At 45.5% G+C, this 14,123-nt stretch overlaps 1 protein-coding gene across 1 annotated transcript in view; it reads right to left on the bottom strand.

Moving 5' to 3' along the window:
• LOC146868574 (ficolin-1-like) overlaps nt 1-14,123 on the bottom strand; it is a 405,133-nt gene that overhangs the window by 345,600 nt on the left and 45,410 nt on the right. The window contains exon 3 of the mRNA XM_085611408.1: nt 7,283-7,336. Within this exon, the coding sequence (XP_085467534.1) occupies nt 7,283-7,336 (54 nt within the window). The remainder of the gene's footprint in view (nt 1-7,282; nt 7,337-14,123) is intronic.

Genomic DNA, 14,123 nt, shown 5'->3' with positions numbered 1-14,123 from the left:
ATGCTTTGCTGGGCCTTTGGTTGGCATTGTATTTTTGCCCATAAGTTTGCTTTGGTGGTCTTAGGAGGATGGGACCACCACTGAATCATTCAGCATGGTATGCTCTTCGTGTTCAAGGCATCTGCTTGGTACTCCTCTTAGGTTGGGGGGGGCAAAATCATCACCTCTCTCATTGCCTGATATTTTTCAATGTTCACTTTTGTGAATTAGTTATATGCCTTTTAGCATGTAAAGGTAAAGTTGTTTTATCAAAGGATTGTGGGTGCAATAGCTAACTCCGCTAAGTGGTGGAGTCGTAGTTTTTGCATGAATTCCGTGTTTTCAATGTAATGCGTTGTTAACAAATCCTTGCAATCTGCTAGTGGAGCAGAGCATCCTGGAAGGTAATCTCAGTAGGGCTATCCAAGGTTAATCAACATATACCATTCCCACATGCTGAAAGGTAACCTCAGCAGGGCTATTAGGAGAATACGCTCACAGATTGCATTTTGGACTATGTTGCCTCTTTTAGCGATGAGCCAAGTGGCAGTGTCTAAGATGGTGGTACTCCCCGACTCTTTTATTACTTTATTTACCGATTATAATACCTCCAATTTTTTTTAACACACTAGACACCATATTATCGGATCTCATTTGAAGTACGGGCCGCCATAGAGTAAGCCTCAAGAAATTAAAATAGACACAAACGGAGGAGGCCTGGGAGTGCCGGATTTCCGATACTATTATTATGCAAGCCAATTGCAGTGGTTGTCCTATTGGACAGCAGGTCGCAACCTGCAAGAGATTGGATTTACTATACGAAAAATAGAACAGAGACTGCTACACACACTATTATTACCACAGTGTAAAATCCCCTCGACAGTACTGCCTTTATCACATAGCGCATTGATATGCAGGAAGTCACTGCAATACACATCTAGCTGTGCTCCCTATGCAGGCAACATCCCATTGTTGGGGATTCCACTATTAAGCAGTAGGCTCACGAAACACAAACTCAGAGCATGGCTAGATGCAGTAGTGGAGATGGGATGGGTACTCTTTAATGGGGAGATCCTAATGGACCACAAGAATTTCACACAAGTAACCAGAGCACCAAGCACTCTCTATATGATACATGCTGCAATACTACAATATGTTAAGAAATACTCATCTCCTGGCCAGTAAGAACCTAAGATGGATAAACTAGTCAAATCCCTATATTATATGGGGTAGAGACGTCACCTTATCAAATGGCTATACTTGAGCATCCGGGCTCACGTTAAAATGCCCCTTGACGCCCTCCAAGCTCAATCGGTGGCAGACGTGGTAAGGGAACTATCAAACAGGCAATGGGCGGCTATTTTGGAACATCCAGAGAAGGTGTCACATAAGGCAAAGTTCATGCAATGCATGGTCTTGCACAGAGCTTATCTTACACCACACCGCTTGCAGCGGATGTACCCAAACACGACACATCAATGTCCTAGATGCAAATTGGCAGAGGCTAGTCTAATACATGTGCTGTGGGAATGCCGGTGCCTAGGAGAGTTCTGTGGAGAGGTCAAATTATTATTAGAGGAGACTACACATCTTTCAATAGACGACTCAGTATCGGAGTGCCTGTTGGGCCTCCGGAAGCGTAGGTCGACGCAGAAGGTCCGGCTTCGCTTCCTGGATCTGGCGCTTATAGTTGCCCAGAGATCTATCACGATGCATGGAAATCAGCTAAACCTCCTGCAATATACCCATGGCACAGCAAACTAATACGATGGGGTGGAGCTGAAAGTGCTGCCATACGCCGAGAGGAAGCCCGCGGACTAAGGAAAAACCCAATATCAATGGAATGGGACACAATGTTAGAAGCCTTTAAAAGCACTAACCCTGACAATATTGCTGATACCCCGAACACACAGTACGTATTGGTGCAGATGAGATATACATGATTCTCATATAGTGGACAGAGATGGGGTAGACGCCTGAGGAAAAAGAACACAGTAATGGGACGGGACGGAAATTCTGATGTGAAGAAGAATGCCAGAGCAGGGAGAGAGGGGGGAGGATGGGCGAGTGGGTGTTACAAGTTAAAAGTTTGTGATTATTGATAAATGCATACTTATGTCACAACATTCGATTATATTGGAGACGGATACCGGTGGCATTGAAACGCAGTAGAACATGTCAGAGATTATGATTGTTACAGGCAGTGCTAAAAGGAATGGTATTAATGTAAAAATGCGTAAGCATGTTTGAATATAACAGATATATGTGGAAAATCAATAAAGGTTTTTTTTTTAAAGAGAAGCAGTCTGTTGATTCTGCCTTTTGGAGTTAAGATCTCTGTTGACTGAATTTGAGGATCATGGACATATAGGCGAATTGGTATGAAGGAAAGGCTGCATTTTTATTATTAGTGGCCAGCCTTGGATGCAGAGATGGATGTGTTTGTTGTGGAATTTGTATTCAGGCAAATAAATCTCTAGATACTTCCAATGTTCCTTTGTCTCCTGTTGAATTCCCCATGTTGCCTCGGGAGGGATGGGTAAGGGATTTTTTTGGGCAAGTGTCAATGTTATAGGAGAATTCTGGTATGTGTCATTGTTGGGAGATTATCACTCTAAGAGGGAATTCCCAAGTGCCTGGTGACTGACAATGGAGTGCAGTTTAAATCCCAAGCAATGAATTAATTTTTGTTGTCTGATGGAATTAAGCATTTGACTGTGTCCTTGATTAGCTCACAAGGAAATGGAATGGTGCAGAGTTAAAATCTAATGTTGAAGGATTTTGTACAGTTAGCGGAGTCTTCCAACTCCAATGTTGTGTATGCTGTGTTGGAAAGACTTTGGAGTTATCAGAATTCTCCCCACTCCAGGTCCTTGTGCTAGCTACCCCTGTGGCAGTTTTTCTTGTATAGCTTGTCCGCAGTCCGCTACCCTTTGCTGCTTGTCTATCTGCTGGCCTCTGTTTGATCCTCCTCAGCTTGGTTCTTGCTCTGTTTTGCCTTTATGCTAGTTTTAATGCTCTCAGTTTGGCCTGTTTCTGCTCGTTTTCCTGCTCTGTTGTGCCTTTTCTGTTGGTTTTTCTGACCTCCGTTTTGCTTTTTCTGCCCCCTGCTTTGCCTTTTCTGCTCGTTTATATTCAGTTTTGGCCTTTTTGCTAATTTCTCTGACCTCTGTTTTGCCTTTTCTGCAGTTTTTCTGGCCTTTGTTTTGTCCTCTTCAGCTCTGTCTGCTCCCTTTTTCTGCTTGCTTCTTCCCACTTCCTACTGCTTCACCCCTCCCGTCGTTTCCTTCCTCCCACGATCCAGCGCCTCGCCCTCACCCAGGGCCTACATAATGGAGGCCACATTGCGACCCCATTGAGCAGGTGCTTGTGTCAGATCCTCCTTTCCAGTCTGTCTACCTGCTGCTCTCTGTTTGAGCCTCCTCTGCTCTTTTTTTACTCTGTTTTGCCTTTTCTGCTTGTTTTCATGGCCTCTCTTTTGCCTTCTGACTCCGTTTTGCCTTTTCTGCTAATTTTCCTGCCCTCTCTTTTGCTTTTTCTGATTGTTTTTCTTGCCTCTGTTTTGCCTCTGTTTTGCCTTTTCTGGTTGTTTTTCTACCCTCTGTTTGTGCCTCCTCTGCTCATTTCTTGCTCTGTTTTGCCTTTTTTGCTTGTTTTTCTGCCCTTTGTTTTGCCGTTTTCTGCTCATTTTCCTGCCTTCTGTTTTCCCTTTTCTGCTTTTTTCCTCCTTCTGCTTGCTCTCTTCTGCTCTGCTTTGCATTTCCTGCTAATTTTTCTGCCCACTGTTTTGCCTTTTCTGCTTGTTTATCTGCCCTCTGCTTTGTCGTTTCTGCTCCTTTTTCTGCCCTCTGTTTTCCTTTTCTGCTCATTCTTCTTCCCTGTTTTGCCTTTTTCTGCCTATCTTTCTGCCCTGTTTTGCCTTTTCTGCTTGTTTTTCTGCCCTCTGTTTTTCCTTATCTTCTCATTTCTTCCCTCTTCCAGCTGTTTCCCTCCTCCCCCCAACCAGCACCCCGCCCTCCCCCAGAACCTACACAATGGAGGCCACAGCATGACCCCATTGAGCAGGGCCCAATGCCAGCTCCCTCTGCAACAGTTCTCCAGTCCAGCTTGCTCGCAGTCCCCTACCCTCTACTACCTGTCTACCTGCTGCCCTCTGTTGTACCTCCTCTGTTAATTTCTTGCTCTGTCTTGCCTTTTCTGCTCATTTTTCTGCCCTTTGTTTTGCCTTTTTGCTAATTTTTCTGCCCTCCATTTTGCCTTTCTGCTCGTTTTTCTGCCCACTGTTTCCCTCTTCTGCTCTGTTTTGCCTTTTCCGCTCATTTGTCTGCTTTCTGGTTTGCCTTTTCTGCTTGTTTTTCTGCCCTATGTTTTGCTGTTTCTCCTTGCTCATTTTTCTTCCCTCTGTTTTGCCTATTTGTGATCATTTCTTCCCACTTCCTGCTGTTTCCTCAAGACCTGTAGCCGGGGGAGTTAGCCACGACAAAGACCTCGCACCCCAGCAACCAGATACCCTCAGGGGTGAAGGTGTAGTGCTCTACAAATGCTGATCGAGTGATTGATTCTAGTACGGAGTAGCCCCATTTGTTTTGCTGAGGGGGAGGCACTCATCCAGTGAGTTGACCCCTGATTGGATTGTGGAAAAGACGCATGTGGGATACAAGAAGCCGGATTTGAGAGAGGTGTACCAGAGGGTAACTGATGTTCAGTCTACATCTAAGGAAAGATATTACGATCTTAAAAAAATAAAGGTGGTTGAATACCAGGTTGGGATTGGGTGAAAATCAGGAGACCTCTAGGGTCTAAGCAAGGTAACTCAAAGTTTTACCCTAGCACTCGAGTGATTAAAGTGTCCAAAGATGCAGTATTTAGTGGAGAACGAAAAATGGTAGGATAAGAGATGTGTCTCAAAATTCAGGGGCAATCGAAGTGAAGCAAATGGAAGTTTGTATGATTCAAGTAACTGGTGGCTTTAGGCTGAAGGGGTGAATCACAATTCTTCGATGGTCGAGATTTCAGGACCAAGGGGTCATGGTAATGTCGCAGTGTTACTCTCTGAAGAATATTCTAGGATGTCACATTTTTATATTGCTAGGGAAAGATCCAGAAGACACATTACTGTGCCTGTACGTTTGAATGATTATTTGTTATCTTAATGTTGTTTGTAAGAAGTTCTTGTTGTGGTCTAGTTCCTCAGTTACAAAGAGAAGATCCAGAAGACAAAAAGATTACTGTGCCTAAAGTGTATTTAATCTAAATCTCGTTAATAAGTTTAGTTGTATTTGTCTTGCTTTCTGATGATTGCAAAGGGGGGATAAGTGTAATGGAATGGTTTGGCTTTTAGAGTATTGTTGCTTTACATGGATGTTGTGTTGTAAAATCTTGAATCAGTTGTCTCCTGTGTTGCATTCCACGCTTGGGTGGAAGTGTCAGTTGGAGCCTGGGACAGCCACAGAGGGACGTTATGTGCTGTTCTTCATATTTCAGAGGACTGAAACCAGGTCCCGTGAAGTATACTTTTTATTCAAAATTCCAATAGTGCATAAGGTGCTGTGCATCATGAAAAGTGAATAAGAAACTAGGTGTAAGTACTAAAATACTGTAACCTCCAACTACATAATACACAATGTCTTTAAAGATAGCTGTGGTTGGAATAAAAACAAAATGTGTCAACCGTAGATGAAGGAAATCCATGGTTCTATGGACATAAGCCCACTATCTGAAGCAAAGGTAGAAAGAAGTTAGCTTCTTGGAACAATACGTCAAAAAACTCCTGAAGGTCTCAGTTGGAACTGGCATAGAATATTCATAATAGGAAAAAAATAAGAAGAGGGGGTCTCCAAAGTTAAAGGAGTTAAAATGTATTCAGAGTACCTTCCCATAATTAGGAATTGCACAGAAAAGGTGGGGAGCAGTGAGAATGAATCAATGCATCTACAAAGGACAATCTAGTTATCCCTTGCCTTGCTCCCTATTTTTCCTCAATTTCCCCCCCCCTGTTTTTTTTTTCTTAGTGTTTCTGCTTTCCTGATGGCTCCTTTTATTAGCACCTACCATTGCATGCTGTCTTATTGCCTTTTATTGTGAAATCTATTACTTCAGAGTATGGTTAACCCGTGAAAAACGCACTTACATCTGCAGACTAGAGCAGATCTACATGAAATTTTTTTGAAAAACTTAAAATATCAGAAAGATTAGTCAACAACCAAATTCAAACTGGCGAACCATTACTTGAATGAAGTGCATATAAATTCCTATTTGGGAGTGCAAGGGGCTAACGGCCTAAGCTGGTAATTGCCGAATCAAACAAAGGTACAAAAAGTAGAGGCAGCAGGAAATGTGGTCATTAGACATATAATAAAGCATGGATATCCCCTTTCTCCACAAGTCTTTAGTTTCATTAGCAAAAGTATGGCAGAGGCCTGACATATGGGACATACATATGGGGGCTGGATGGTAATACATCCAAAATAGGAAAAGGTAAAAATAACAAGTGGAAAATTCTTATGATGCTCGCCAAAAGCTTTCCAACTGCTTGAAACAGATCTCATATATGAGTCAAACCAAGAATGAGTGCAGAATAGCCACCCTAGATATACTGTCAAACAAAACTGTCTTTGAAGAACATCTGGTCGATAAATCATTCCAAGGCTAATGCAATGACAAAACAGGGCCTTAGCAATTTGAATATAGGAAATTTCTCAGTGTTCCCTTGTTTTGAAAGCAAACAGTTGTGAAGTACACAGTGAAGACAAGCAAACGTGCCAAGAGAGTTGAAAAAGCAGTAGAATTCAAATGTTCTGAAGTAGATTTATTCCATTGCAATCCCATGTGGCTAAGTTGAACAACATTGTAAAAATTAAGTATGTGCTCAATAGACAATAACTAAAATTAAATTGAGTGGTGAGTTTGGGTGACTTAGCTAAATTCCCTGATCTGTGAATGGAGAAAAGAAATACTTCCCACTTACATTAGTTCTTCCAAAATAACTGATCTTATGTCTAATGCTGTGTGCATGCTTGACGGGAAAGTCTCTCTGCATTAAAATCTCACAACATTGAAACACTTTTCCACAGCTTGCATCTCAAACGGACTTCTGAAATGTTTAGATAGTAGTGAAGACCTAAATTTTCCACCCACACATAGATAACAATTTCACAATTTTTATATTCAAAGCTCTCCTTCCACTGCTTTAGATTTTTACTTGTATCTTGAGCTCTAGAGAAGAGGTCAGATGTGAGCATCAGGTGGCCAAGAGCTATGCAAAAGAAACAAAGTAATATTAAAAGGTAAATAACATCTTTACCTGTTTCTCCGGCTGGACCAATTTTTCCAGGAGTCCCTTGGTTCCCCTTTTCTCCTAAATAGAAAAAAACATAAAGAAGAGACAGTAGCATTACCCACACTATATTATTTATCACTGCTGCGTGGAATTTATTTCTTAACACAGGCATCCTTCACAATCTAGTTCACGGCACTTTTAAAGAATGTCCAAAGTACTTTGTTTGATCGGTTTTTACATTGTTTGAACACAGTACAGATGAACCCCAGAGTGCTTTGACATATAAATATATATATTTTTAAATGGTTCAAAATAAATGTGTAAACAATATCCAGAGCGGGATCAGAGAATATAGCAAATAAGTAACAGATCTATGTGTGTGCAGAAAAGCAATAGTCCTAGAGTGTACCTGAGCCGCCCCTTTGAGGGAAAGAGGGTTGTACTCACTAAATCACTAGATCAAGTGATTGCCTTCTATTAGATTCTTTCATCAGTATTGTCAAGTTTTCAATTATTTCAAAGGGCACTGCTGATCATTGCTAGGAACACACTAAGGCAGGTTGTCTCAAAGGATGAGAAATGACATAGACAGTTAGGAGCGGGAGAGGAATATACAGTATAAACTCCAGACATTATTTTACATTGTGCAAATATGATATAAAGTGCCAATGTGCACAATCTGTAACATTATGGACAATTGTGCAAATAAGTAATAAGATGTCTCTGTATGCTTTGAGGCTTGCTATCTGAAATTGCTTGAGGGCTAGAACTGAGCTATGAATTTCATTGAGAAAATGAACAAGAAAGTGCATCAGTGTTTTCATATATTCTTTAGGGACCATAGTCGCTTAGACACATGATCATTCAAAGTGTCAGCAACCTAAAAACAACCACTATAATTCCTAATTCACTAAAACAACCCTTAGGTTGCAGACACCAATAATATTTCAGCATTAGCTAAAAATGTTATCAATTGACATAGCAATGAAATCGACTCGCCCGACAGACGTAAAATAAGGGCCTGACGGGCTGATCTTACCCCAGCCTTAAGGAATAGAGGTTTTAAAAGTGTGCAGCGCATTTTAAGCAATTTAGGGTAGGCACAAACTATGTGCAATAAGGTTTCACGTGGCCACCCAAACAATCTACATTTAATACTTGTCCATTGCATTGTTGAATCCAAGTCGGCATGTACCCTTCTTGGTTGAACTTATGTCAAATCTTATTTTTGTGAATTTTTCTTTCATTTGGGCAGAGAAATGGGCATTCAGATAAGGCTGGATTTGCAGAGACTGATTTGAATTAATCACAAACCATGCATGTTTTTTTTGTCGCTAAGGCTATTTTATCTGCATTCAATTATTAATATTTTTTATTTTTTTATTTTTTTTTATTTAGGATTTGTTTCAAACTGGACATTGTCAGTCCAGAGAGCCCTATCAGCAGATCAAAACTTTGGAGGCATATTGAAATGTGAGATTGCCAGGTATCTGTAAAGGCAGAACTAATAATTTCATGCCAACAGATGTTGGCTAAAGAGTCAGGGTCAGATGAAGACAAAGAGTACATACATTTCGTAAATGACCCTTCGCGACACCATGTACTGACTTTCGAGGCCAAATTCCAATCTAATTTCTACTTGGCCAATTGACCTAGGGATCCTAAAGATTGATTTATAGGCCTTAATTACTAATAGGTCAAATAGTTTTGCATCCTTCCCCTGGTAATAGGCAAGCCATATGTAATAGTTGGCTGTAACTTTGCTCTCATTGCTCTTAGGAGATGTGCGTATGATTGGCATCTCAATGATTTATGTAGGCAAAAGCATAAATTAAGGTTGCTGTTTTTGCCCTTAGGTCTTTAAAATGACTTTTAAATGAGACTCTGTTGTGAAATGTAATACCCAGTTATTTGTATGTCTTTACCACTTCAATTGGCTTTCCATGAATCAGTCTTAAATTTTGCCGGGGCGATTTTAATGATTTTAGTTTTTTTCACATTCAGTTCCAGGCCGTTCACTAGGATATAATCACCAAATGCATTAATCAGTCTTATCGGTCTATTGGAGTTTAGCTCAGCAAAATGGTATTGTCTGCATATTGTAAATAACTGAGATGCACCTCACAAATTTTTTGAGGATGAGCGTTAACAGGCTCAAGGTGCTGGAGTAGATCTGACAAAAATAGATTAGGAAGGCAGAGTGCAAGGACACAGCCTTGCTTAAGGCAATTATAGTTTTTAATGTTTTGTGATAGAAAACCACCGTCACCTAACTTGACCTGGACCCAAGTGTTGGTATATAGGAGCATTATAGCATCCATCAATTTTTGTGGAATGGCCCAACTTACCAGTTTTTTCCCTAGTAAAGCTCAAGGGACTGAATAAAAAAAAGCAGCTTTTAGGTCTATAAAAGAGATATATAGATTTTGGTTTTTTTAAAACTGCCTGTTCAGCTAGTAAAGTGAGGGCCAACAGATTGGTAATGGTAGATTGGCCCTTACGAAAAAAGCCTGTTTGGTTAATTGAGATTATTTCTTGCTGGGCTGCTAAGTTTTTCAAATCAATCAATAGACGGGAGGCAAAGACCTTATCATCAACATCGGTGAGGGCAATTAGCCGATAATTGGCAGGGTTGTCAACTGGGCCACTTTAAAAAATGGGCTGGACGATGTTACCTTGCCAGGATACAGGGGCAATATTCAATGCCAATACCCCATTGAATACTGGAGTTAACACTTCGGCCCACATGTCAATATTGGCACAGAATATTGCATTGGGAAGCCCATTTGGGCCAGGAGCCCCATTTGATTGAAGGCAGCATAGGAGAATGGCTATTTCAGTAGTGCTTATAAAAACCAAGTCATGCTCCAAATTAGGCTTCTCACTTGCTCTATATATATATAACCCACTAGATTTCAAAGTGCTGTTTGTGGAATCCAGGTCATTCGCCGTGTTGGATCCACTCTGTTACTCTATAATTGGCTTGCTGTTTTTATCATAATTATCCCACAAGTCTTGCCTATTCACATCTAGATCACACACACCATACAAGTTGTTAATAAACTTTACCCATTCGTCCTCCATAATATTGATGATGTAGGTCCCCTTTCAAGGTCGCTAATGATCTTCCAAAATATTTTTACTGTATTTAATTTAGAGGCATGCAGTAATCTGTGCAAACACAAGGAAATGATGGACGTACCGCTGAAACTGTTCAGACACTCACCCCCAGTCACAGATCTGGGTTGAATCCATCATCGTTCTTTAGCTCACTTCGCCACACCAGTTCAGACACAGCTATATGCAAATCAGCCTTGACCCTGTGCCTCATGGGAACAGTCCAGCTCTAACTGCCAAGCCATGTCTTCCCAGCGAGGAGAACCATAGACAGCTAACTATTCTTTGTACGGTTCCCTGACATAGCATAGGTTGTGCAACTGTGTGAATTAGACATATGCAAACAGGCTTCTATACACCTATTGCATTACCTACCAGGTACAGTTTCCCAGTGGCATAAAAGTATGAGGATAAATGTTTTGTGGAACCCACAAAATCTCCTCCCCCTCCCCCTCCCCCTCCCCATGTCAACTGCAAACTTTAGTGAACAGCCCACTAAGGAGTAAAAAAGAAAGAAAATATTGCAGCCTGCGAACATTGTCACAACAAGTGCGCTCCATGCCGGGGGGGGGCAAGGAACATGCGTCCCACCCAGGGCAATATGTATCACCCATTACTGTAATATAGTAAGGCCCTCCATGTCAACACGTTCACAGAAAAATGCCAAGCAATGCAGATAAAAACTAGCGTAAGCATTTTTTGCCTAGCGTTGTTTGTAGTTGAATGTTCGTTACCCAGATGCAAACATCACACCTGCTGTAGAAAGTGGAAGATATAATGATATATCTTAACATTGGCAATCTACTAAGATCAACAAGCAATAAAAAGTAATGCATGACAAACCTGTCACGGAGGCCTTCAGCATTGGCATCCCGCCCCTCATGGCGGGAGCCTGGACTTCTGGAGCGAGATCTCGTAACTCTTTCGGGTCGTACATGCATGTGGATAACTTCTTGTTTGGTCCCAGCTCTACAGAGATGACGGGCGAACTTATGTCCTCCTGCCATCGTAATGAGCCCCTAAGTTCCTCCTCTGCTGGGGCCAACCAGCTAGCTGGAGCTCTACTGGTGCCCTTGTTGGACCCCCACTATGTTCTGCTGTCATTGAGCATAACTGGGAGTGGGAAATTGGGCAGTAAGACAGCAAATGATCTAAGCCAGGAAACAATGATGATGACGGGCAGGGTGGTAGAATGATGCAGGTAAATTACAATAAAATCTGCAGTCTCCAATATCTCACAGATGTTCATTGGACTTAGGTTGAATGGAACCCCCAGGAAGGGTTGGGGGTCCAGGAAGGCTTGGGGATCCCCCTGAGCCCCAGGGGCTTGCGTCACACCCCCATCTTAAGTGGTCAAACAATGTTGGCGAGCAAGACATGTCATCTCAGGGGCTGTCAGTCTCCCCTGGCTCCTCACTTTCATAGTCTAGTTTGATAGGAATAGAATGTCTGGCTAGGTTGAAAGTCTCCCACCCTGGCCAGCTCTGTAGGTGCAGGAGGAAGCAGCAGACTTGTAAGTGCAGGCTGAATCTTTTCTATTTCAGGCCTTAAGATTAGGGCTGGGCGGATTTTGCGTAGTGCCACTACGCAGAATTTTGGGGAAAAAATGTGTGGAAAACGAACGCACGTCCTAAGGGTCCGTTCGCCCGGGACAGGGGTCCCTGGTGCCCGGGCAGGCTCCCCGATCTCCCCGGCCTGGCTGGGTTGAGAAGCAGGGACCGGCCCCGGGGCCTGGGTTTTGGTCAGGGTCTGGGGTTTGGGAGCCCCTGTCCTGCGGGCCTCCCCATGCCTGAAGCCCAGCGTGGGTTCTCCGAGCCCCCCTAGCACTGCAGTCCTGGAGCCCTGCAGCCCAAGCCCTGCAGTCCTGGAGCCCCAAGCCCCTGAGCCCTGCAGCCCGAGCCCTGCAGTCCCCGAGCCCTGCAGTCCCCCGAGCACTGCAGCCCCTGAGCCCTGCAAGGGCAGGCGGGAACCCTCCCGCGAAGGCTCAGGGCTGGCAGATTGGCGTTATGTCGGTCCTGGCCATCTGGTTGCACCGATCCCCTCGGCCATCTGGTCGCACGCAATGCTTTTCAATGGGGCGACCAGATGGCCGTCCCGGCCTGGAAGTCCCGATGAGGGCTCATTCGCCTCCCCGATCCCAGCCAGGGCTCCAGGAGGTCAGGGGCCTCCGCGCCTAGGGTCCGCTGAGTCTGGCGGTGCGCACAGGTTCCCAGAAAAAGGGGTAGCCTTCCTCCGGATTATTAGGGGCAGGGTATGCCGGAACACCCCTACCGGGCTGGTGGTTCTTTGCCGGGGACCAGATGGGCTATGCCCGAACAACACCTCCTCTCCATCCGGGGGCTCTCTCCTCCGGCACACGACGTGGCAAAGTGCACGGGACAGGCTCCATGGGTCCCGGGCATCCGGGCCCGAGAGCTCCGGTGGTCCTCCTCGTTCCTGAGGCCCAGCCGGGGTCTTTGAGCCCCCGGGAAGCTGAGCCCTGCTTGGGCAGGTGTGAGCCCTACCAGGAAGGCTCGGCTCGGGGCGGGCAGATGGGAGTCTTTCGGTCCCGGCCATTGGGTCGCACCTTTCTCCTCGGCCATCTGGTCGCACGCAATGCTTTCCGATGGGGCGACCAGATGGCCGGGCTGCCATGGAAGTCCCGATGGGGGCCCATTCGCCTCCCCGATCCCAGCCAGGGCTACCAGAGAGGTCGGGCGCCTCCTCGCCCTGGGTCCCCTCTGTCACTCGGTGCGCACGGGTGCCCAGAAAGAGGGGTGGCTTTCCTCCGGATTACTAAGGGCAGGGTATGCCGGACCATCCCTCCTGGGCTGGCAGTTCTCTGCCGGGGACCAGATGGGCAACACCTCCCAGGCGTCCAGGGTTCCCTCCTCCGGCCCACAGCGTGGCAAAGTGCCTGGGACGGGCTCCATGGGTCCCCGGCAGTCATACCCTGGGTGTCTAGGCCCGAGAGCTCTGGTGGTCCTCCCCGTGCCTGAGGCCTAGCTGGGGTCTCCGAGTCCCTGGGAAGCGGAGCCCCTGTGCCCTGCATGTGGAGGCAGAAGCCCTACCGCGAAGGCTCTGGCGGTCACACCGAAGTCCTTTCGGTCCCGGCCATTTGGTCGCACCTTTCCCCTCGCACGCAATGCTTTTCAATAGGGCGACCAGATGGCCGGGCCGGCCTGGAAGTCCCGATGAGGGCTCATTTGCCTCCCAGATCCCAGCCAGGGCTCCAGCAGGTCGGGCACTTTCGCGACTTGAGTCCACTCTGTCACCTCATGTGCACGGATTACGAGAAAGGGGGTAATTTTCCTCCAGATTACTAGGGAGAGGGTCAGTCAGACCTCTGTGAGGTCCGGCGATTCGGAAAGAGGGGAAGGCAGCACCTGGGCACAACCGCCGGGGCCCCCAGGGGCACGGGTCTGCACCTGCCTCTCAGCCCCTTCCAGATGGTCCTTTTTCTCAGAGTTTGCTCAGTCCGACCTCCGTGAGGTCCGGCGATTCTCAGACAGGGGAAAGCAGCACCCGGGCCCGCCCACCAGGGCCCCCAGGTGCCTGGGTCTGCTCCTGCCTCTCGGCCCCTTCCCGATGGGCCTTTCCTTTGAGCCTGCTCGCCCCAGGGGCAGGCAGGGATGTGAAGCCGGCATCCCCCCACACAGGGCGGCCTTCCAGGGGATGCCTTGGCCGTACTCTGATCGATTGGGCACTCTCGGTCCATTTAGGGATGGACTGTTGGGCCGGCCTCGGCCGTTGTTTCAAGCAAGGAGCT

This window comes from Triturus cristatus, chromosome 1_2 (assembly GCF_964204655.1).
Source record: "Triturus cristatus chromosome 1_2, aTriCri1.1, whole genome shotgun sequence".
Lineage (NCBI taxonomy): Eukaryota > Metazoa > Chordata > Amphibia > Caudata > Salamandridae > Triturus > Triturus cristatus.
This window is presented reverse-complemented; position numbering and strand designations above follow the sequence as displayed.